Source organism: Physeter macrocephalus, chromosome 6 (assembly GCF_002837175.3).
Source record: "Physeter macrocephalus isolate SW-GA chromosome 6, ASM283717v5, whole genome shotgun sequence".
Lineage (NCBI taxonomy): Eukaryota > Metazoa > Chordata > Mammalia > Artiodactyla > Physeteridae > Physeter > Physeter macrocephalus.
The window spans coordinates 20,292,521-20,318,711 of NC_041219.1; the positions used below are offsets into that span (position 1 = coordinate 20,292,521).

The 26,191-nt window shown below is 35.5% G+C and overlaps 1 protein-coding gene across 1 annotated transcript; it reads right to left on the reverse strand.

Annotated features, from left to right (window-relative positions):
• Positions 1-26,191, reverse strand: RASSF9 (Ras association domain family member 9). The gene is made up of 2 exons (XM_007109650.3): positions 26,029-26,191; positions 1-1,493 (listed from the first exon to the last, which is right to left on the reverse strand). Exons 1-2 carry the CDS (start codon positions 26,073-26,075, stop codon positions 233-235), a joined length of 1,308 nt encoding a protein of 435 aa, XP_007109712.2. The 5' UTR covers positions 26,076-26,191; the 3' UTR covers positions 1-232.

The window sequence follows — 26,191 nt, forward strand, 5'->3', positions numbered from 1 at the left end:
GCTATTTGTGCTGCACTCTTAATAAAGAGTTCATTGTTTGAACTTGCAATAATTAGGTCACATTGGAACTCTGAAATCAAAAACAAACTTACAAAATTCTCTAGTTCTTATTAACTACCGAACACTTTAACATGATTTCCTTTTTTTTTTGCAGAACGGAATATTTAAAGTTTCCTACTGAATTAAACCAACACGAACAACATTAAAGTAGGTCAGAAAGAAGCCATTCAAATTATGTTGACAACAGCACCATATCTCCTACAGTTGTTTCTGAGTCCTGACTGTGGTTAGAGCTGATACCAGTGTCCGAGTCTGTGTCATTTGAATACATGTTAAATACTCTTTGAGTAAAAGGAGGAACCTCCCCACTGCTGGTAGGGACCTCAGATTCCTTTCCTCTGTTTTCCTTTAGCTGGCATTCATCTTTGTTGCTAACATGAAGGGAATTGAACTCCTTGGCCAGGAGCTCATATTCTTTAGCTTTCATCTGAAGCAGTGAGTCACTGTATTTAATCTCTTTCTGGATGCCACTCAAGTAAGAATGGATTTTCAAACCAGCTTTCATGCTTTTCTCCAAATCACACTTAACAATTTCTAAATCAGAGCCTTCAAGTTCACTTGCAGCTGCCCCTTCCACATCTTCATTTATCTCTGTGCAAATACTTTTTACCTCTTTTTCTATTTCGGCAGAGAGCTTATCAATGAGCTTCCTATAATAAGTTAGTCGTTCCTCCAGCTGTACAATTCCATCACTTTCTCTCAGGTCCTCCAGAATCTGGTTTTCATCATACTCCAAGCCTAGTTTTTGCTCAACTTCACTGAAACTGGGCATCAAATATGCATCCTGGACATAATTTTCTCCATCATTTTCTACCCGGTTGAGGTGGAATTTAGCTTCACACTTTTCAATTTCCAGATCCAGCTCTTTCATTCTCTTGACTTGTTGATGAATAGTATGATCCTGGGAAATAATCAGATGAACTAATGTCTCCATACTATCTCTCTCTTGGGAAACTGTGTCCTGCTTAATTTTAGCCAGTTTCCGGAAAGTTTTTCTGACTATTCTCTTTTGCTTATCTGGTGGTAACGTCTTCATGTAATTTGCTGGGCTGAGCTCCCACAGTTTTTCTGTGTTTTGCATTAATTTGGCTTCAGCTGTCCGCCACAAGGGAACTGGAAGAAAAGCATCTGCTTTAACCAAAACAAACTGCATATTAGGCTGCTCATCTCCCCATGCTTTCCAAAGCTTCAGGATTCTTGTTAGTGGGGGAAGAACCCGTTCAGAGCCTCTCCACTTTTCTATGATGCAGTAATCACTGGGCTTCCCCAGAAGAAATCGTTTCTCTCCAAATGTAGTCTCGTGTTCCTCAAGCAAAGCCTGGATGATGTCAGCAGAGGTGGTGCGTTTGGTTAGCCCACAGACAATCTTCTCTTCTTGGCAGACCCAAACCACAATTTCCTTCTCTTCTGAATCCATGTCTTTAGTTGGAGATCTGAAAGAAAAACAAAGTACATTATATTACTGTCATCACCTGAGTAAACTCAGAAAGATGATTTAACTTTAATACCCTTTCTAGATTTTACTCTTAATGAGAGATGCATTTTGAGGTTGAGACTGCATAAGGATCAGAAGTTTTATGGCAAGGAAAAAAAAGTTAAGACCATGAAAGATATCTCAATTTCCTTTTTAATTCCTAGTGGGCTCTGGAAAGAGCAAATTGTCATCAAAGACAACGGAGGCTATTTTATCTTTAGAAGTCAGCCACAATATAACTACAGTTAGAACTGGCAGAGTTAAGACAATAATCAAAGTGGAGATTAATAAGAAGTAGAAGAAGACTATTTTGCTGGAGCCTTAGGACTGGGGAATAACCATGGAAGCATAAGTAGGATGTTATTAAAGTCATAGAGTTGAAAATAGTCCATTACTGAAATTAGTGATTCTTTAATTCTACGAGTATTTACTGTATGCCAGCCATGTGCCAGACATGTCTGAAGATGCTAAACATACAGCAATAAACAAGGGAGACAAGGACACAGACATAAATGTGTAATTAATATAATATCAGATAGTGGTAAATGCTAGGAAGAAAGTTAAACTGAATGAAGGGATAGAGAATTACTTAAGGAGAGGTCTACTTTATTTAAAAAGCTTAGGAGAGACTTCTCTAAGGAGGTGACATTTGAATAGGAACATAAATTCCCAGTTAGCAGTGACACAAGTGAAGATTCAACCCAAGGAAGAAAGCTGGCTCCAGAGTATACTTCTAACAGATACACTGTAAAAACAAGTTTACAAGTTTGATGGTTTAGATGTGTGGATTGAATTGGAAAAAAATCACAAACTACTTCTTAAAGAGGAACTTTATAACATAAATTCGCTTTTGATAGCAATGGAACCATAGCGCCTCATTAGAGCACCCAACTGGTCAAGGAAGGACTTTTCCCAATGGTCGGCCATGGAGAAAAGTATGTGGAAATGTGTTACCTCCTGTGCCTTTTTCTTATTAACCTTGTTCCTGCTTCGATGCAGTAATAAAGGATTTTGACTGGCCTGGATGCCTCCCTTAGCTGACAAAACTCTCATATATATAAAAGCCCTACTGCTATCTCCTTAGAGTAATCCCTACGTCCTGTTCCACTTTCTGGCTCGGGAAACATCAGTTCTGGGTCTGTAGCTAAGGATGACACATGAGTTATAAACGCTTCAGCTCTACACTGCAGCTGTGAAGACTGGGAAGCAGGGATCAGGAAGTCCTTACGTATACTAGAATAATAACAAGGACATACATGACAATTCCCCAATACTTCCAGGATGCCTGCTCTAATTGGGATTCTCTTGTTTTGGAAGGAGCAAGTTCTTTTTTTTTTTTTTTTTTTTTTTTTGCGGTACGCGGGCCTCTCACTGTTGTGGCCTCTCCCGTTGCGAAGCACAGGCTCCGGCCGTGCAGGCTCAGCGGCCGTGGCTCACGGGCCCAGCCGCTCCGCGGCACGTGGGATCCCCCCGGACCGGGGCCCGAACCCGTGTCCCCTGCATCGGCAGGCGGCCTCTCAACCACTGCGCCACCAGGGAAGCCCGAGCAAGTTCTTATATATTACAGCTTCCACTAGAGATCTGCTAGTTTTCAGCTCATGTGGATTATGTAACACTGACAGTCATTATGCACGATCAAGAAAGATATTATTATTTCCATATGACATATGAGAAAATTAGTGCCTTTATTAATAGCCTCACAGTCCAACTGGTTCCAAACCCCTTTTTTTAAAAAGTCTGCTCTAAACGTTCTTGTATTTTCTTGAGTCAGTTATTTTCTAAATATTTTTGAGGAATTTTTACAAGCATCATTCAAACCAGATAATTTTCAAAAACTTCTGCCACTTGACTGAGCATGTTTAAAAGTAATGACCATTCTTTATTGAATGTAGGCAATAAATCTTCCATACCTAGTATAAACTTCATCATGTTTAATTCTACTTTGTAGCAGGCTTAGGATTTTGAAAACTGTGTTTATTTTATAGTATGGCTCCAACTGAGTTTCTATTCATTCATTCGACAAATATTTGCTGAGCACCTCCTCTGTGTTTGACACTGTCATGGGATTGTGGATCATAGAAAGACTTGTATGATTTATTAGACAGTATCCCTGGCTTATTGTGGGAAACACTGCTTGGGTTGGGAAGGAAACACGTGTCAGTCCTAGTGCTAAGTTTCTTATTACATCAGCAGTTCCCAAATGTTAGACTGATGAGCCCTGATATTATTTCATTAAAAAAATTAGAAATATATAAAAGATGCAAAATTAATATTAAAAATAAACCAATTTAGGAATCTTATAGAATCACTACTTTTTCAAAATAATTGTTTTCATTTGGTCCCACATCCATGTAAACCTAGTCATCTGATATAAGTAAGGAATTTAATTCTAGAGCTGGGACTAAATAAAATGTTCCCTTCCCAACCTTTGGAAATTTACTATCTAGTATAAGTAATGACATCCCCAAACACATATATAACAAAGGTTAAAAATACAAACTTACACTAGATAATTTGGTTTGTTATGTAATATAATGTAACAAACTTATCTAATGATTCAAATTTAGCAGTTGAGACATATAACCTCCAATTCTAATGCAACAAAATAAAAAACACGTCCATTGCATGACTTAGTGTTTGTTTTGTTTTGCTCTGCTTTGCTTCTGTGTATGTTTATTGGAAGGAAGGGATAAAGGTTTTTACTGGATCTTAAACTTCCCAGAGAACATACTATAACCACATAAAGACTGAAAAATCATAAAGCTTTAATTCATATAACCACATATGCCAATAATTTACTTCTATTTTCTATTTTTATCCCAGTGTTTTAGTTCCATTTATAAATAACTTTATTGTTGATCTGATTAATTTTTTTTTCTTTTCATATTTTACCTTTGCTCACTCAATGTTACTTAATGGTGCAAATTAAATTTTTTCTGGATATTGGAATATGTTTGTTGATAATTACTATTTCCAATCCAACAAAGTTACTTTTATTTTAGAAATTTCTTGGCTTGCAGCATTCTTGATTTTACTTATGTACACGGTAGTTACTAATATCGTCCCCATTTTACAGAAAAGGCAACTGAGATAAAGACAGGGTAAGTAACTTGCCTAAAGTCACAAAGCTAGAAAGTAGAAGTGTTCCTTCCAACTCTGGCTTTAGATGTTAACCTACAACTAATCCCTGAAAATAAATTACAATAGCCATTATGACTACCCACTCACAAATATTTCCCAATTTGTGAACTGATTACATTTCAAATGTGATTTTTTTAATTACTTGAAACTCAGTGCATTTTTCCTATAAAATTAAAATTCCACCTTATATAATCAATGAAATCCCCGTTTTGAATGCTTTTAGGTAAAGTATAAATTTGGTTCCTTCAACTTTATCATTCTTTTCTTCGAACATCCAGTATAAAGGCAAGTATTGAGAGAGTCCCATGTATCTGATTCTGTAATATTAAAGGAGTAGAGACAAAGAGATTCTCAGCAGATGTAAGGTTAACATGGATGGAGGTTGCAGGAGTAGTTCTCTCTAGATACTGTTGGAGAAAGTAACAGCAGGTGGACATCAAGATAGGAGGCTATATAGGAATATGATAGCTGTTCACAAGTATAGGTTATTTACAGTGCAACTGGCTATAAATTGGGAACTGCTTGGATTAGAGGATTCAAAATTTATAACTTCTATGTTACATTATAGGGTAAAAGCATTTACCTAAAAATACTACATTAATCAAAATAAAGTAACTACCACACTGACATTTAATTCACACCAGTTTAAATTTTAGATTAATTTGATAAATGTTCATGTATACAATTAGAAAGTAGATATGAAAGTTGATAAACCAGAATTTAATCAGGTCACGGTTTCATATAGCAAGGATATTTTCTTTAACATCCACTTCAGGGAGGCAGAAACAAAGGAGACATAAAATGTTTTAAAATGCCTTGCATAATGTTACGTAGGGTACCTCAAATTTTGCTTATGATCAAAACACACAAAAACCAATAAAGCTTAAGAAAGTTTACGATGAAATAGTATTAACAATTGAATAAGATTATGGCTGTGTTTTGTCTTGATTTGAACTAGTTTGTTTATTTCAAGAATGGTTCATAAGAAAAGAGAAAATGCTCTTGATATCTAAACTGTGACTCCCACCAACACATAACTGTTGTACCCAATCATCTTTAACTACGCTTTAGTCATTGGAAACTGAATTAAAAGTAATTTGAAACACTGTTCAACAGGTTTTACTACACATTCTAAATATATATTATACTACATCTATGATTAGGTAGTATACATTATGACATTTCTCATGCACATACTTTAAAAAATTGTGTATGTATTTAAACACTTTATTAAATTTGATAATATTAATATATCCTAAGATTCTCATGGAAGAATTGTTTTGTTCCTTAGCATGCTCTGTTTAATTTATTTTAAAATAGTTTATAATCACAAAATATGTTTGAAAATTATTTACATATACAGAAGAAAATAAAAAACATTCATAATGCTACAGTACCCATTTTTATCTAATGCTTTAAAATCTTTTTTTTTTCCCTCTGAAACATTAACAAGATTTATTTGTGAAGATTTGCAAAATAGATATGGTGGGAACAATCCTTGATATTTTAAAATATGATTTCATCTTAACTATCACTAACTTAACTATCACTAATTCATTTTGAATTCTGATAAATCATTTTTTTTCTACTCCCCTGTACCCTTCACTGTAATACTGCAGTATATATATATCTGACTCACATTTCTCACAAGATTGCTTCAAATATCAGATAAGTGAAAGGAAAAGAGTGCTTTGAAAATTGTAAAAAAATGTACTGGCTAAATATAGGTTATTAACTCTAATGGTAAAATTACTGTTATTATTACTTAATGCAGAGAAGGGTATAGTGTTTTTAGTATTGTTATTCAGTGACTTTACTGAGCTTGCTACAGTAGTTAACAATATTATTTTATAAATATTTTCCAACCTATCCCACAATATTTTTTCACCTGCTTTGACTGGTCAATATTTTTGCATGTACACTTCCAATATAACACAACTGTTTAGCTAATAAGAGATGTTTAAAAAGATCATTAATATAATCTTTGGATCACAGCTGAGCTGAGAATGCTTTTAATCTTTCTCTGATTTGTAGCTCTCTGATTTTGACTGAGTGTGTTCATGAAGCATATACACTGAAAATAAATATATACATATATTTATCTGATTATTCTTCTACGACTATTTCATGATTCAGTTTTTGCCTTTTTAGAGTATGTTCATCAGACAATTAAGAAAACTTATATGCCAAATGAAGCTCTTCAATAACGTGTGTCAGCCTCACTTACAGGCACTTTTCCTTATTTATTCTGAAATAGAGTGAAAATATATGAGAATTTTTGTGAGAATTTTTTGCATTTACTCTGTTATCAATCAGGAACTTAAAAATATTTCTCCAGTGATGATTAGTTTTAATACCACAAAAACACACAGAATTAAGATGAGTTGGCTAGGAATTACAAATGCAACGTTCATACAATTAAATATTTCTTCAACAAACTTTCACTGAGTATGGTGCACAAAGCACTAGGGAATAAATCAACTATTTAAATCTGGAAGTCTTAAGATAAAGTATTAAATAGGATATTTTGATGTAAAATTGAACATCCCACAAAATAAGTATTTACAGAAAAAAGATTGTGTGAAGGCAGAGAAAAATAAAGGTAAATGGATAATATTTGGTTACCTTTATTCAGTTGTCCAGAAAGAATAAAAGGCATTGAAGTTGGGGCCCAGGAGAATAACTCAATATTTCTTCCTAGTATCGCAGACATTAAAGTTTAATTGAAATTTGATGTATAAAACTTATCAGGGGCTTCCCTGGTGGCGCAGTGGTTGAGAGTCTGCCTGCTGATGCAGGGGACAGGGGTTCGTGCCCCGGTTGAGGGTCCACCTGCCGGTGCAGGGGACAGGGGTGCGTGCCCCGGTCCGGGAAGATCCCACATGCCGCGGAGCGGCTGGGCCCGTGAGCCATGGCCGCTGAGCCTGCGCGTCCAGAGCCTGTGCTCTGCAACGGGAGAGGCCACAACGGTGAGAGGCCCGCGTACCGCAAAAACAAAAAAAAAACACCAAAAACTTATCAGGACAAATATTTCATATTGACCCCTACTTTCAAAAAAATACGAATCATCAAAATAATAAATTATTAATTAAGAATAATTACATTATGATATGCTTCTAAAATACAGTATATGAAAACTAGCAATCCATAGGTATTTATAGAAAATATTTGGATTTCTGAGTGCATCTTTCCATAGAACCTATGTTATAATTCTTTGTTTCCTAAGCCAGCCTGGAAAGTATGATAGTAACACAATCTAGCTGCCATATATAGGAGTGACTCTGAAATGCTCTTATTGCTTGGCTCTCTGCAGAATCATATTCCATGCTTGGAAATCAGGAGTTACAACTTTTTCAGTTCCAAGCTATTGGTGGCACCTGTGTCTGCAAATAGTGATGCACAAGTCTCCAACAGATTAAAGGACAAAGACCTGTGAAGCTTTGGGGGCATATTGGGGGCATATCTGAATGTTGGCCCAATGCCCGAAGACAGTTCTGTTTCCTTTTTATTACCATTACTTATTATTTAAACTGAATACTCTCCTTATAAACCAGTTGTTCTCTACTAGGGGTGATTTTGCCCCCCAAGAGACATTTGGCAATGTGTGGGGACATTTCTTTTCACACTAGGGTCTGGGGGTGCTACTAGCATGGGCAAAGAATGATCTAGACAAAATGTCAACAGTTGTGCTGTTGAGGAATCCTGATCCATATTTACAACATAATATACTTTCATCACAGCTTTATCTATAGCCTTTTCTTCTTACATCTTCTGGAGAATCTATGAGTAAAATACATGAAAATAAAAATAACAAATAAGGGAGACATTTCCAATCTCAAGTAGACTAAAATAAACAATGCAAGTTGGTATTCTACTTAATGGAATGCAAATGGAACTTTTTCTCCTTTTACCCCATAGCCAATCTTTATGCTTATTATTATTAATCTGCCTAACTGGACTTCCCTCTTAATCCCAGAGCTGGTCCTAAGGAATACTAATATTTGCATTAAGATGCTATAGAAACACAAATATTCAAAATAGGGTTAATTTTAGTTCAGGAAAAAACTTGCATTCACAGACTTCATTAAGAAATAGTAAATCTTCCTTCTTCATTAAGAATAGTATTTGAGTGTCTGGCCACCAGATATGGGGAATGGACAGTGGGGTGAAAAGATGTGTGAATACAATGACATGACAGAAATGGCCAAGGCGACCAGTGCAGTGCCAGGGCATGGTGAGGGTTGGAAGTCAGCAGAAAGGGTTTCATTATATTTCTCCCTTTTTTGCAGTCTATTCTTTGCAGTCTATTCTGCCCTGGACAGAAGGGACAAAGACCAGAATTAGGAATGAAGATTCTGAGACACCTTGAGTTTAGGGGACGAGTAGGTCAAGATAATACCTGCAGTCTTTAGAGGACCAAAGGAAAATTCCCAGAGATAACCTTGGGAAATGAGAAAAAAAAAAAAACTCTTATCACCTGGTTAAGGCTTGGGGTAGTGCAGGCATGTAAGATATGCCTAGATAAGTCAGAAACAGCCTTTAAAATACCTTAGCAATAAAACTACATTGAATATAACATTTTCTTGCTTTGGTTATTCAGAAGACACTCTGGAAAATAACGCTGTCTTGAAGTCACCATTATTAAATGAACTGGCATGCAACACTATATTTAAAAAGTCTGGTTATTTGTGCTTTCTGATAGCTGAATACAAAACAAGAGTTTCTATTATTCTATATTTTATCAGACTTTCGGCCAAACTAAGATATTGTCTTAGTATGTTTTTCCCATGCAGTTGAAATTAAATTAATGCTTTTCAGTCAAACTTCTCATTCCATAGGGAAGTGAGAATTGTCTCTTTAATATTTTCTTAACACGTAATACAATTAACTCCCTTTGAAATTTTGATTAAACCTCAAAACATGTTTATACTCCTCAAAAGACATACATTTATTTTACCTGATATCATCATGCAATTCAAAGCCATAGCAAGGAACAGAACCAGAATTAATACAATATATGTTATTCATTTATGTATCCTGTATTCTGATAAATGTAATAAAAAATTACAATACAGAGAAAAAAATACATCCTGCATAGAGATTCTGATCCAGTGGGGAACAGATTTTAATGCCTCATAATAGTCAGATTTTTCATGGAAAACATAGATGTCTGTGAAATTATAAAAACCGTTCTTAGGCAGTCTGTTCTCAAGACATCTTACCCAAATAAGTTATCACAGGGAATGAGATCCAGTCTATATAACTCTTCAGTGTATAACCCACTATATGTGGCACTCATATCAAAAACATGTCAGTAAATAACACTTGGAATAGACTAACTCAACAATGCAAGGTTCAGAAACGATGATTAGGAATGGGAGCAATAAAACAGTAATAAAAGAAATTTGATTTCAGTATATTTATTGCAGGCTCAAATCTAACAATACCTTGTAGAAATTCACATTGCTTTGAATAAAAGCATATAATTAATTAAAGAATAAAGATGGGTGACGATAAAGAGCAAGTTTACTAAATCATGTTCCATACCAAATGTTATAAACTGGTATTTGAATTTACAAACCCAGCTCTATACCAATTATGAAGTTTAAAATACTGAGGATGCCATAAATAGTTTGGATGGTGAAGGTTTAAATTACATGTCATGGCTGTTTTCAAACTAAAAGATCAAACTTCCAAATTTAATAGCATCTCTTCCCAATAATCAAAATTATCACAGTACAACTACAGTGAGTTTAGGTAATAAATTACTTAGCTTCACTATTATTATGTAAGAGAAAAATTTATAATTTGTATACTATAATTGGCTTTTAATAAGAGAAAAGGAATGACCCAAACATGGAAATTTCAAGACAGAATTTGGTAAAGATAAAAGTTTAAATAAACGATTGATAAAAAAGTTCTACATAAATCAACTGAATACATTCTAAGTTAGTTATCCCCCAAATAAATTGTCCTTTTGAATTATGGTATACAACTTTTTATAACTGGATTCAACATTCATTTCTTAACAGAACTGTAGTTTTAGTAAATGTAAACAAATGCTGAGGGTAAAATGCTACAGAAAATAAGATGATCTCAAGGGGGGAAAGTGGCGGGGTGTGTGTGTGTGTGTGTGTGTGTGATGAATTGGGAGATTGGGATTGACATCTATACACTAATATGTATAAAATGGATAACTAATAAGAAAAAAAAAGTGCATCAAAATTCATTTATAAAACTGTTCATCCAGCATTGTTTGTTATTAACAATCCAACAAGATCTACATTCATATACTGTAAAACTATTCATGTTGAAAAATTAAAAAGTATGTAAAACTTATATCATTTCTGTGTAAAAACGCTTAGATACACATCACATGTTACACATAAAATGTATTAAAAAAGAAAGAATAAATACTAAGGGAGTAAATTTAAAAACGAAAAAGAAGATGATCTTTACGTTCAGAAATGTGTCATACATAGGAAGGAGAAAAGATATGTTTAGAGAGAAAGAGATTTTAAAAATTCAAGACCATCTTAAACATTATTGGAAATCATGAGATACATTCTGTATAAATACGCTACAAAATTTAAAGAATGAAAACAATAATAATCAAAGTTGAGTAATATTTAATAAACAATAATAAGACATAGAAGTTGACCTCAACGTCTTCAGTTCATTCTCAATTCCCATAACCCTCTGAAGAAAGTCAGATTAGGTAAAAGAGCTTCAAGAGATTTCATTTGGGACAGGATGCTGATTTGGAGCTTGTCTGTAAGGAAGACCCTTTCAGATTTTTACTTAACATGAATATGTCTGGGCCTGGTAGTTGAGGAAAAGGTACTTGAAAACAATAGTAAGGTGACTAGGGAGAAAAACAATGGGATGTGTGTAAAAGGAGACTTTAGATAATAATAGCTCACATTTATTGAATGCTTAATATGTGCCAGACATTGTTCTAAGTGCTTTATACATATTACCTCATATAATTTTTGTCACCTATCAGGTCCTATAGTAAAATCCATTTCACAGATTAAAAAGCTGAGACACAAGAGATTAAGGACTTGTTCAATACCACCCTCAGCTAATAAGTGGGGGAAAATAAGGATAATGTGGAACTAAGGAAAATAAGAATAATTTGGATAAATGAGTTAGAATTGAATCCACACTGACGAACTCCCTATTGCCTAATACAATAATCAACATATTTCATTAAGTTTTATCTCTGAAAACAAGATACCAAATCTGATTCAGATGTAGTAATCTATTGAGAAAAAAAGGCTTTTGTGGCATTATGAGAAAAATATTTATTTATTTTATTCATTTGTTTATTACCTACTTCTATACATTGTCAGTATGTACAGGATAGTCTATCAATACAATATTTAATGATTGACTTTCTTGGAAATCTGAAGGCTTGTCAATACCCAGACTCCTAATTCTTTTACCTTTTTAAGAAACAACTATAAAATTATTTTGCAGTTTCCCTGGTAGACATCTGGATAAAATATTGAATGCCCATTCAATTCAGATTTTTTAAAAGTATTTTATTCATCACAGCACCTATAGATAATTAATATTTATATTTTTTCTATACATATACTTTATTTTTAAGAAGTTCTAAAGCATGATATGTTCTCTACTCATTTAAAAGCTATATTAACCTTTAAAACCTATGTTAAGTTTGTTTTGGCTATTTTATTTTTTAATTTTTTTTTATTTTTTAAAAAATTTATTTTATTTATTTATTTATTTTTGGCTGCATTGGGTCTTCATTACTGCGCATGGGCTTTTCTCTGGTTGTGGCAAGTGGGGGCTACTCTTGGTTGCGGTGCGCGGGCTTCTCATTGTGGTGGCTTCTCTTGTTGCGGAGCATGGGCTCTAGGCGCGCAGGCTTCAGTAGTTGTGGCACATGGGCTCAGTAGTTGTGGCTCGTGGGCTGTAGAGAGCAGGCTCAGTAGTTGTGGCGCACGGGCTTAGTTGCTCTGCGGCATGTGGGATCATCCCGGACCAGGGCTTGAACCCATGTCCCCTGCACTGGCAGGCGGATTCTTAACCACTGCGCCACCAGGGAAGTCCCCTGTTTTGGCTATTTTCTGTACTTAAAAATTGATCACCTTAGGCACCCTGAAGGCATTTGATGTAAACCAAATATACTATTGATGGGATTCAAGACATGATACCCCAAAATATGGCACCTTGGTATATTGAATATGGTAAGCTGAAGGTGTTTTAGGAAATGGGAGAAACAGGAAGTTCACTTGGACTTTCCACCCAAGCCTCTCCCCTGAAACAGGTCCTAACACCCTCACTTGAGAGATACCCTTCCTATACCTGAAGGAAAGGAGCGTCCTTATCTCTGAAGACAAAGGGATGAGAAGAATCCAAACAAACAGGCCCTGCTAAATTTCTCCCAGTTTACTAGGCTTACTTCATATTCTTTGACCTACCTAACACACTTCTCCATGAATGTCCACTCTTCACTAAACCTAGCATAAAACAACACAGGTTTAACCATTTCTTTAGGTCTTCATTTCCTTAGGAAGGCTCCTGTGTCATGCGAAACTTACATTAAATCAGCTTGAATTCTTTTCTCCTGTTAGTCTGTTTTGGTCGGTTTAATTTTCAGAGCCAGTCAGGGACCTTAAGAGCGTCAAGGAAAACTTTTTATTCCTCTACACTGTGCATAAAATTTAAAAAAAATATATTAAGTGACAATTTTGATTCTTTCTGTAAAGTATACACACACAAAATAAAGTTTAAGCAAAATTAAAATTAATGAAGCAGGCAAATGGTGAGGAAACTCTCTGGCCCACAAGCTAACTCAACTCTGGTTATTTTACACAGAGTATGGCACATGCCCTCTGAAGTAACATTTTTTTGAGATCACAGTACTGCAGTCTCAGGAAGATAATCACAGGGCGTGTCAGCCACAAATAATACAAATCTTTCCTTAGGTGGCTATGAAACTCTGGATCACTGTTTTGATAGATGAAGCATGAAAATGGTGCTATCAAATAATTTTCACAAAACACAGACTATTAACATTTTATTAAAACAGTTTTAAAATTGGAGTCCTTCAGAAAATTAATCACTCTATGAAAAATTGGGGCAGTCAAAAATTAAAACTACCTTGAAAATTAAAATTTTATACATACATACGCATAGAAAAAAATCACTAGTTTTATGCTCTACTAACACCAGTTTAATTTTCTAGGGAGCAATAATATAAGCCAGTCACGTAGGACAAGAAAAACCCTAGACATTCCATACCTGCAGGGTAGCTATAATACTGTACATAATCCCCATAAACAGAGAAAAGGGAAGGGAATATGAAAAGAATGTGTATTGGGGACCATCGGGGGTTAAGTAAACTAAGCTCATATTTCAGATTCCAGAAATTGATTATACTCAAAATGTAAATATTTAACATGTAGTATTTACTAGATGAAATGCTGAGAAAATATCTAATCTCACTGGAAATTCTAGGGCTAACTTCCAAGTGTTACCTGTGCCTGGCAAATACCTAGTTTCCTTATTGATTTATACTTTGTAAAGAAATATTTCATAATAACAAAGCATATTTATTAAAGGAAAGTTACCTAGCCTGAATATTTAGTTTAACGATAGCTGTAGCTATGTCAACTACTAACATTAGTTCTTCTTTTGGCAGCTAAGCCCGTAATTGGTTTTGCCTTCTTAGTGGAAGCTATTTCCTAATGATGGTGGCTTTCAGCTTGTATCTGCCTGCAGCCACCTACTCGTCCCTCTCTAAATGTATTCGGAAATATGTTGGCAGATTTGAATGACAACTAGAAATATGTAAGAATGTGAATTATCCAGTAGGATAGCTGAAAATACAAGATGACCTCCTTTATCCCCGATTTCCATGTTCTGAACATACTCTATAATAAACAGTAATAAACTGTGACTTCCAATTGGAAGCTTCATCGAAAAAAATCAGCTCTTCACATAAGTCACAAATCAATTACCTAAAGAGCAACAAAAAATTAATAACTTTTAGAAACAAGAATATACCAGGGCCTATCATGCCATTTTGTTAAGGAAAAGGAGCTACTTGAAAATATCACTGGGCTTCCCTGGTGGTGCAGTGGTTGAGAGTCCGCCTGCCGATGCAGCGGACACGGGTTCGTGCCCCGGTCCGGGAGGATCCCACGTGCCGCGGAGCGGCTGGGCCCGTGAGCCATGGCCGCTGAGCCTGCGCGTCCGGAGCCTGTGCTCCGCAACGGGAGAGGCCACAGCAGTGAGAGGCCCGCGTACCGCAAAAAAAAAAAAAGAAAATATCACTGATAAGAGAAAAATACTGGTCATCTACATCAAAAGTATCTTATATCCATTTACTTTCCCAAATTTTTTAACTCTTTAATATGCTCTGAATTTCACTGCTTTCACCTCCTCTAGGACTTTGCTTCATAATTTATCCCTTCTTAAACTCATTTTATCTTCTACCTTTACTTCTGGGCCTTCCTACTACCAGGTCACATTATAACAACCATCATTTGACCACATACACACCTCAACTATCTTCCCTTCACAAATTCAAATAATTACCCTCAGTCACTTTCTCTAGTTTACCTCTTTCCAGGAACAACCACCATAAAGTGACTTCCATCCCCCCACACATCCACAACAGAAATATTTCTTCCTAGGTTTATCAGAGATCTAACCTCCAAACCCAAGTGCCATTTTTGGAACTGATCTGCCTCGACCTCTTTGTAATATTATGCATTGTGACCTTTTCCTCCCATTCTGGCAGCAGTCCATTCCTTGACTTCTTGATTTCACTCTCCGCGGCTCTTCCTTTCCCTTTCTAGCTTCTTCTCAGTTCTGACACGGGCCTTGCTTCCTCTGCATATTCAGTAAATGTAGGTGTCATGCACGGGTGGCCACAAATTCTTTGTAGCTCCTTCCATTAAGAGATGGAGTCTATTTCTTTTTGCTCGACTAGACCTTGGGACTAAGTATGGCCAATAGAATATGGTAAAAACCATGTGTGCGAGTCCTAGAGTCCAGGCTTCAAGAAATCTTGCAGCTTCTGCCTTCTTCCTCCTGTTATGCTGTCCTGAGACTGCTGTTTGATGAAAAAGCTTGAGATGAAAGACCACATCGAGAGAGAGAGACCCAGCCATCTCAGTTGTCCCCTCGGAACCTAAGCCTTGACTAACCCACTGCTCGTGAGATAGCCAAAGTAAAACGCAGAAGAACCACCCCAGTTTACTCAGAAAATCATAGCAAATAATACATTGTTGTTTTCAGCCACTAATTTTTATGATGTCTTATTGCCAGTAAGTGATAACTGATACAATAGGCATCCCACAGATTTCTATGACTCATTTCTTGTCTCATTATATACACCTTATGGGTGACTGTAATATCACCCACAACTTTATCAACCAACTGAATGATGATAGCTCCCAAATTTACTTATTTTTTCCCTTGAGCTCTAGACCAATATTCCAAACTTTGTTTTGACATGTTTATTTGATCATTATGTTACTCACAGCCACCTCAGATTTGGCCCATCAAAACCAATTCACCATCCTCTCCTCTCATATCTCAAACTATTCCACCTCTTGATTTCCCATCCTACTGAATGTAATCACTATCTCCCCACCCTTTCTCTCAAGTTTGAAAACTGGAAGTCTTCCTAGATCCTTTTGTCTATCTCTTTCCCCTTTAACAACCAGTCCCCATGTCTGTTTTACTCTTTCTCCCAAATGTCTCAAATATGCGCCCTCCTATCTATCACCACTACTATGATTCGGACAACTTCCAGTTTTACAATAAGTTACTGTAGTAAGTTAGGACATGTTATATTATGATAAACTCCCTTTTTAAACTGCAAATCTAGCTGTGTACCTTTCTTGTTTAAAATCTTTAAATGGTTTCCAAGTCCTGCATTTTCAATTTGTTTACCTTTCTTCCTCTCCCTCATCACCCCACTCCTCTCTGTCTCTCTCTCTTACTCTCTCTTCTGTTCTGTTTCTCTCCTGCCTGTTCCTAGAATTCCTTCCATGCTCTGATTCCTCCAACTTATAGCCAAGCACTCTGTAATAGACACCCTGAGCTAGCTATTCCTAACATCTTGCTGATCTCTGACAGATCTAATGTGAGGGCAACTGGCTGTCACTGTAACATCTATCACCCTATGAATTGCTAGACTGGATTGAACTGTATCTGCTATGCTTTTATTTTTCACTCTGGGCTTTTCCATAACCTATTTCCTTGGCTTGAAACACCATTTTTCCCCTTTCTTCATCTAACTCTTACTCTGTTTCAAATGTTGCTTCCTCTAAGAAAATTCCCTTATTATCTCTGAATAACCCCATTCCCACCACTCCAGATGGAAATGGATGCCCATTCTTGATGCTTCTACAGAACCCATTGTACAATGAGTGGTAGCATTTTCTACCTTCATTTTTTGCTAGTTTGCCAGTCAGGTCCTGGACTGTCTCTTTCATCTTTGAAGCCTAAGAGCCTAAGACAATAAATGTTAAATGTTCTTTTATTTTTTGGAGCATGAGAGGAGGAAGGGGGTTGGGGGAGAGGTATATAAAGGGAATTTTTCAGTCAACTAGGGCCTGGTGGTTACAACTATCCCACCATATATTTTTGTAAATAAAATTTTGTTTAAGTACAGTCATGCTCATTTAATTATGTACTGCCTGTGTCTGTTTTCACACCACATTGACAGAGTTGAGTGGTTGAGACAGTGACATTATGGCTGGAATAACCCAAATATTTATTATGAGTCCTTTTACACAAAAAGTTTGCCAACTCCTGACCTAGATGATTTACCTGCACCAAAAATCTAGATTTTGTTTATTTAAATACTAAAATATTATTTGAACTCCAATATCTGTACAATAGTTCTGTGTTTTATTCTTTAGGGGACAAGAAAGTAAAAATAATGTGGTCTTTAAACAGAAGAATATATGATCTCATGGAAGTCATGGCCTTGTTTGGAAGTAATTTCAACCAAAGGCAATGACTGAAGGCTCACTAAGAGGATGGCTGTGAAATGCTTCATGGAGAATGAGTGGGTTTAACATAGGATTAGTCAGCGTGAAGGCCTTGGCTGGGAAACCAGTGTGTTTTGCCTTTAAAGTCCCATTCCAGGTGCAGTGTGCTCCGTATTAATCAGTCCCATATGGATGTCAGGAGGGATGGCAGTAGGTTGGATGAAAGGCTGCTTTCACAGCGCAGTGTGTCCAAACACCACGTGTTTGGAGGTGGAATATTTGGAAACATTCAAGTGACACCTTGAATTTTTTTACTCTTCACCCTGATTTTCTTCCCTCCCCCGAGTTACCCTTGCCATTTTTTCTGTTCTCTATGATAATGCAACTATATTCCTATTTACTCAGACCCCAAATTGTAGTTATCACTGAATCTTTTTTTCCATCCTGATACTTTCTATTGTCCCCATACACTCAGTTTTGAATTCCTATAAATTCCGCCTCTATAGTGACTCTTATAACTGTAATCTCTATCTGAAATTTCTTGTTCATTTATTGTTTGCTTACTGTCTGCCTGTCCACCACTGCACTATAAGCTCAATGAGAACAGAGACCTTGACTGCCTTTCTCATTGTTGTATCCCCAGCACCTAGAATAACATGTAGCACACATTATAAGGTAAATAAATATTTTTTTGTTGAATACATGGACTTTATTATGATACTTTAAAATGCCTGCCTTGTATTTTAATTATTTATATGTGTCTGTGTGTCTACTAATCAACAAGTTCCTTAAAGTATGGTCCATATCTGATTCACATTTAATCTTTTTTTTTTTTTTTTTTTTTTTTTTTTTTTTTTTTTTTTTGTGGTATGCGGGCCTTCCTCTGTTGCGGCCTTTCCCGTTGCGGAGCACAGGCTCCGGACGCGCACGCCCAGCGGCCATGGCTCACGGGCCCAGCCGCTCCGCGGCGTGTGGGATCTTCCCATACCGGCGCGCGAACCCGGTTCCCCTGCATCGGCAGGCGGACGCGCAACCACTGCGCCACCAGGGAAGCCCCCACATTTAATCTTAATATGCCCTCAAAGTATGAGGTTCATTTGATATTTCTGAATTTTTAAAAATCATCAAATAACCATTATCTTGAGTCCCAAAAAGGGAAATATATACAAGTAGATGCCCAACCTGATACAGTGGGATAGTTTAGAATGTTCTGTTTTTAGATGCTAAGGTAGATAAGAAAGCAATACTATAATGTGCTCAGACTATGTAAAGCATTATATAGCACAAGCTGCCATTTTACTTAATTCTCTATACTGTGATTACAGCAAGGTCTCCTAACTAAAAGTAGAACCACTAAAAATGATCATTTAAAAAAAAATAACTTCGTCTAAGTTTCATGCCGATTATTAATAATTCTAGGAAAATGTTCTTTGACTTTCACTACTAAAGTAAAAGAACAAGCAGTCAAGAAATTAAAACTAATACTTTGTGGTCCACTGCTGTAAAGTGCCTAACTTCCTGTGCTCTTAAAAAATATGAAATCTCAAAGGTCCAGTATAGCTTCCTAAGTGCTTTTTCTAATTGCGCACAACTCTTTTCTTCATATGAGACTGTAGTTGTTATATGTCTACTCCATGAAGACATCCATGGCTTTTCAATAGCACTTCTCGTAGGTTCCACACAAATGTAATTATAGGCAGAGCTAAAAATAGGTATCTTCAGTTTCTACTATTGAGGACTGTGGTCTCCCCCGAACTGATGTGCTGCTGCTAGATCTTAAAGTACTCTCAGTTAACCATAACTGCAGGGAATTCCAGAAGGATTGACAAATGTCAGAGTAAATGAGGAGCATTAGAGTAACCAAAGATATTGGAGATGGCTGTAAAATGTCTTGGTCATTGGTCGAGAACAACAAGCATACATTGTGCAGTACATCAATAAACCCCAGACACAAAATTCCTACCGATTATATACCATCATTAGTAAGAATAAAAATTTGTTGAAATTGGACCGCTATCTGCATTAGTGGAATTACCATTTAAAAGATCCACAAAATAGTAGAATAACTTAATTCTATAAGCTGATACACTGACTAGTTTAATATGATTATTAGAACAAATAGCAGTCAATTACAGTTGACTGTAAGTCTATTACTGTTATATAAACACATCTTTAACATTTTTTTCAATTGTAAAATACTGTTTTCACCAACCAAGCAAGATTCTGGATTCTCACCAAACTGACCATATTACTGCCTGCTTCCTGAATTCTTTTCTTTTGATTATCCTGAATCATTCTTAGCTTTGGGTGCTTCAGCCCCTCCTACATCTTTCTGTACACCTTGTTGTGTTCCCTTCTCTTGTCCAAGCCTGTCACCTAACTGTGGAAGTTTCATAAACACTATCTAATGTGATGATGCTCCATTTATTTTTCTTTATTTTTCTTTATATTTCCATTCACTTCTCTCTTATATACTTCTACATAGAGTCAATCAAAAACATTTAGTGAGCACCTACTCTATAGAGGAACAGCCTTCCTAAGAGATTATACTTTCATTTTATACATGTATTATAAAGATAACTTTATTTACCCTGTCAAGGATAGTTTCCCATGGAAGAGTGATTTTTTTAAAAAAGTTCATGCATGAGATACTAAACTATAGTGCTCTTTTCTCAATTAGGAGTTTAATCCCTTAGGAATGAGGTGGTGTCTTTGCATGTTTGGTATAATACAAAACACAGAGTTTACCAGTCCTAAAGAAATAAAATAAAAAGATAGCTGCTCCTAACATTCTTATATTTGTATTACTAAACTTAAAATTGTGCTTAGCAAACACTCAATAATTCTTAGATATTATAATTTATAAACTAATCGTATCTCTTTATAATTGGAAATAAACACATTTGACTTTTACCGTAATGGTACGGTATGTGGAGGTTATGTGGCAATGCATCATGTTTAGGTAAAATAAGATTACCAAAAAAATCCTTCAATTCTATTTTTAAAAGTTTTCTTGAAAAAAAGCAGGACCAGAGAATTAAATTCTACTCTGCAGAGGGAATTTTAAAACCACAGAAGCTTAGAGATGAAAGGACCTTAAGTATCCAATTCAATCACTCATATTTTTAGACAAAGATAACACTAAAATATTCAAATTATGTATCCTTTCTTCTTATCAAAAGTCCACAAAGACACATAAGGAACTGTCTCTTAAACTATGCTATGCATTGCAAAATCATTAATAGTCTCATAATTTTGCTCAGATGCAGTGTGTGGATTAAACATAAAAGCTGTCAGAATTGAAATATTTCATCAAGATCCAAGGATAGTATTGCACAACATTTATAGACTCATTTCTAATTATATTCAGTAGTTTATAATGTATCTCTTTGTATTTAGGGAGGAAAAGAGATCAGTGATGATCAGGAAAAGAGAACAAAAGTTCTAGTGAGTCAAGGTTGAGATTTTGAAGCCACAAATATCATGTTTAGGTGTTAAAAACTTAGATATACTTCATAACATATTTAATCCAAGAGGCCTGAACAAGGAGTGAATATTTACTGAGCTTTTATTATGTCCTGGCACCGTGCTAAATTTTTATATATAATCAGATTTAATCCAAATTTCTGATGGTTTAGGATTAACTCTATTTTAGAGATGAGAAAACTAAACACTAAATAGGCCATACAGAGTAATGGTTAAGAGCATGGATTCGAATTCTGTCTCTGCCACTTATTAACTGTTGCACGCTCTGGGTCTTAATGGGCTTACATGTGAAATAGGGGAAATAGTAGTACCTTCTTCACAGTGTAATTTTTTTTTTTAACATCTTTATTGGAGTATAACTGTTTTACAATAGTGTGTTAGTTTCTCCTTTACAACAAAGTGAATCAGTTATACATATACATATGTTCCCATATTTCTTCCCTCTTGCGTCTCCCTCCGTAATTTTAAGAATTATGTAAATTACTTAGAGCAGTGCACATAGTAAGTGTTATAAGAAGTATTAGCAGAGGTGGATTTACCCTGAAGCTAATGAAGTTTAAGCATAAGGGCTTCCTCATTTGCACAGTCACATTCCGAGGCCCCATAATGACCTTAGTGATATTATTAATCAGAACTTTAAAGAGCAACTCCTTCAATTGTCAAACTTAAATTTGCCCTTGCTTGTTGTTATTATTGTTATCGTCATATTAGAAAGATGAAATATTTGCCCCAGTGCATACAACTAGTAATGGCAAATCTGAGATATGACCGAAAGTCTAGGTGACTAAAGAGCTGGAGTTCTTAACTAAGATAATTTTCTGCCTGTTTCTAGCATTTTCCCTTTGTCTTATAACTGTAATTATCTTATAGAAAGAGCATAAATCCTCCTTTCATGTGAGAAAATAAGTATTTCCCCAATTGTATTTCCCTCTTACCTCCAAAGAAGGAGGAAATGTTCCACATTCAACAGTGAGTGGAGTCTATAGTAGCCAACTACCGTCATCCACCAAACCTCACTCATATACATACATGGTTGCATTCAAGGAGCATGAAAGGAAGTGAGAGCATCCCTAGAGAAGAATGAGTTACCCTGCACCTTGGTTTGTTCTCTACCAGAAGTCCAGTAAAGTCTCTTACAGCATCTATTTCTCAAATATGACCCTTAACCATATGAAAGCAAGGAGTTAAGCCTAGAAGCAGGGATGATGAGAGATCAACCTTGAATTTATGGATTCATTCTTTAACTTACCCATGAATCCATTCGCCACAAATGTACTGATTTACTACTCTGACACAAGTGCTTTATGGGGACCAGCTGTATTTGGAGAGTATATGTTGAATTCATTTGTTCAATCAACAAATATTTATTGAGCACCTACTCACTGTTTATCTAGAAAGAAACAAGATAGATGAGGTCCCTGATCTCACTGAGTGTATACTCAATTTTTTTATAGATATCAAGTCACTTTACTTATAAAAACAGGGCATTCTAGCCTGCAGATATAAACCTTTGAGAATAATTTGCCTTGTTTGTCAGCATATTTAATACCCATTGCTCATTTTTATTCTTGAAATATTTTTCTTATCACTGCCAATTCTAAATGTCTCCCCAAGGCTCTATTCCATTCATATAAGTAATTACTTTGCCGTTGGGTGATCATTCACATTACTAATCGCTTTAAATTACTATCAACAGATATGCAAACTTTCTGTAGAAGGTGTAGCCTTACAACAGGCTCCACAATAATTGAATCACAATCTATTTTAAAAAACCAAATAATTGACTCTTAAGAAATCAGTGTTGTTTGTGTTATGTGTGTTTTGCCAAAGGGATGTCTTTTAAAACTCCTAAGCAAGTATACATGAAAGAACATTAGCACACAGAAGTATGCTGAACTTTTTCCTTTCACATGTACTTGGTGCAGATGGCGTGTTGCCTTATTTTAGAAAGCCAATATGCTAGGGACAAAGAGATCTCTTGTCAAGGACTAGAATACACGTTCACCTGGAAGAGGTAAACTCATACTCCTACTTCAACTTTCTTTCATTTTTAGAACTAAAATCAAAAGAAGAGAGCCATACTTTTGTGCATTACCTAGAGCCATTATCAGATCTCCCAAACTACATACCAATCAAATAACATCAAAATTTTCTAAGTTATACAGTCCAGCTAATAAAGAGGCTATGTAAATAAAATTGTTAACCAGCTACAAACTTTTAAAAACTTTTTAAAAATCCTTAAGATTTTCACCTTGACATGCTTCACGAATTGATACGGTACATAATAAAACATCTTATGTAGTGGATTTTAAGTTGGGTTATAGTTTTTTTGAATAACAATTCAAGATCTAACCTAGAGCTCAATTTCACGCTGCCACTGCTCTCAGGATATTTTTGCCAGGGATAGAGCATTCCAATCATTGTTCCTAATGCGCTGTCTGCTGTCAAGTAATAACTACTTAAGTTACCAGGTATTATCAGGGGAAATCTCTTTCAGAAACACCTGGGAACTAAAAAGATGTATGTACTCAAATATCCAGCATTTCTCAAGCCAATTTCAGGGCCCTTTCAAATATTTATTGGAGGTTAGACAAATCAGTACAAGATAATTTCCTGTTCTGCAGAATTCATAAATTACCATACTTCTAATTACAAAGAGAAAACATCCAGCTCGCCAGCAACTTCTACCATGACCGCAAAACTCAGTTCTTCCTTCTGATGAAGTAACTGCGGCATGAGGTGCTTAAGAGAGCAATATGAGGCACCTGGTTTTAAAAAACTTCGTTAGATATGTTCTAATTCATTCAAAATCAAATTTTAATGCAGATTTTATGTGTCAATTATACAACAATAGAGCTGTGTTATTTACTTCTAATAATTTTATTACAAATATATATTTTGGAGACTTGTGATTTCAAGTTGATATTAGGACAATGCTTGTTATCACCTGTGATATAGGTATAGGAAAAGCCAAAAGAAAGCCAAGAGCTGACTGAATGGTACCTAAAAATAATTATAAGGCCTTATTCACTAAATTAGATCCTTTCGTATTCATTGTTATTATCAGTGAATCACCTGAAAGAACAATTCTAATTTTATATATCCAACAAACATATGAAATACTGCTTTAGTCTGGCGATTTTTTGCTCCTAGCAAGGTTTGGTAAAAAGTCCAACCAATTTTCTGCCCTCAAATTTTATTAATTAAAACACCAAGGAATCATAACTCACAACCAAGTAGCCCCAAAATCTTTAAAGTGACATTCCACTTTTCTGAACTTATAAAAAAAAATGTTGTTGATTGCTATTTAGAAGCATTAGCTTTTAAAGCAATCATTGTTTCGAAAATAGAACCTACAGATGGAACTTATGTGAATACTTGAATATGTTAATAATCTAAATTCAACTGTTGAATGACCATATGAATGTCAAGTAAATTCATGCTTCATTATTTCCTTCTTTGAGTTTTCTATGAGAAACAAAAGCCACCTAGTGACTTTTAGAAAATATTTTCAGAAACTTGAATAGCTTATTGAAAAGAAAATATCTAGACTCTCCAACGTTTTTATTCTTCATGTGAACATAAAGTTGCTTAAGAAGGTAGTTATCAATCTTTGGGATTCAGTCACAGAACATTTTATTATTATGGAACCAAAGTAAACAATACATCTCCTGAGACCAAAAGGTGTTCTGAAAATTGTACTCTTCCTATTAAATTTTATGACAATTAGAAAACGTTTAAAAAGTAATTCTGATTGTAAGCATAAAGATTTAGATTGGCTCCATTTCTTTTATTTGCATGAAAGTTGGAAAAGAAAAGCATCAGGGCGGGGGTGGGTGGATGAATTGGGAGATTGGGATTGACATATATACACTAATATGTATAAAATAGATAACTAATAAGAACCTGCTGTATAGCACAGGGAACTCCACTTCGCCGTACAGTAGAAACTAACACAACATTGTAAAACAACTATACCCCAACAATAATTTTTTAAAAAAGAAATGAAAAGCATAAAATGTTTGTGTGTCCAAATAAAATCATTTTGTGACCAAGTATTATTTTCAGATTTCCTGAAGACTGTTTTCCAGATTTTTAAATCGAATGATTCTTAACACTTAGAAAATATTTTCTGGTAGGGTAGGATTAGCTTGGTGTCCAAATCCATATAATTATTTGTCCATCTCCCTGTGTGTGTGTATGAAATATGTTTATTTACACAATAGGCATTGCCTGCTTGAAAACAGCAAATCAAATCAAAGTAAAATAGTAATAATAAGGATTAAGAAGGACAGCTGTTTGAATTCTTTTTTTAGTACCTAAAATCACCTAAATTTCTCAAAGATTTTCAAAAGAATGAGTTCACAAAAAGTTTCTCTACAGAGTATTTTCACTTTGGGAACTTTCCAGGTTTTAGGAATTCCCCACTCAAAAAAGAAGCCAAAGCATTGTTTCCAGATTGTATCAGCAGCTGTTTTTCTGTTCTAATTAGTGGCTAATAAATTCTAGTTATATCTTCATCAAAATGTTAACTCTTCCTATAATATACTAAAATTCTGTCTAAAGCAAAATAAAACTTGCCATCCCACTACTCTCAAATAGGCAAGGCAACAAACAAGAAGAGGGTGATGCTAGTGGTGGAAACCAGAAGTGGCCAAAGGGAGAAAAAAGGAGTCAAAATAATCATCCTTTATTTTCAGAGATCCTTGAACTGGTTACTGCAATCATTGTTACTAGAACAATATCCTCACCAGTTGAGTGAACATACTAGCCCTAACTCCCTAGAGCTTTGTTCCCCAGGAGCAATTTTCATCAGAATCTAACTGCAACAAAACCCATACTTTCACAACAGAATCTCCCGAATACACACACGCTGGACTTTACCTGTTTTTATGCCGAGTCTTTAGCAAGTTCCTTCCAAAGGGAGCCATGGTCCGCCAGGCCAGCGAACAACAAGGACAGTATCTCAAAGTTCTCTGGGGATGGGGTGGATATCTGGATTTCTAGGGTGAAGGGAAGAGACCTGGAAGCTTCCTCTTCACCTCTT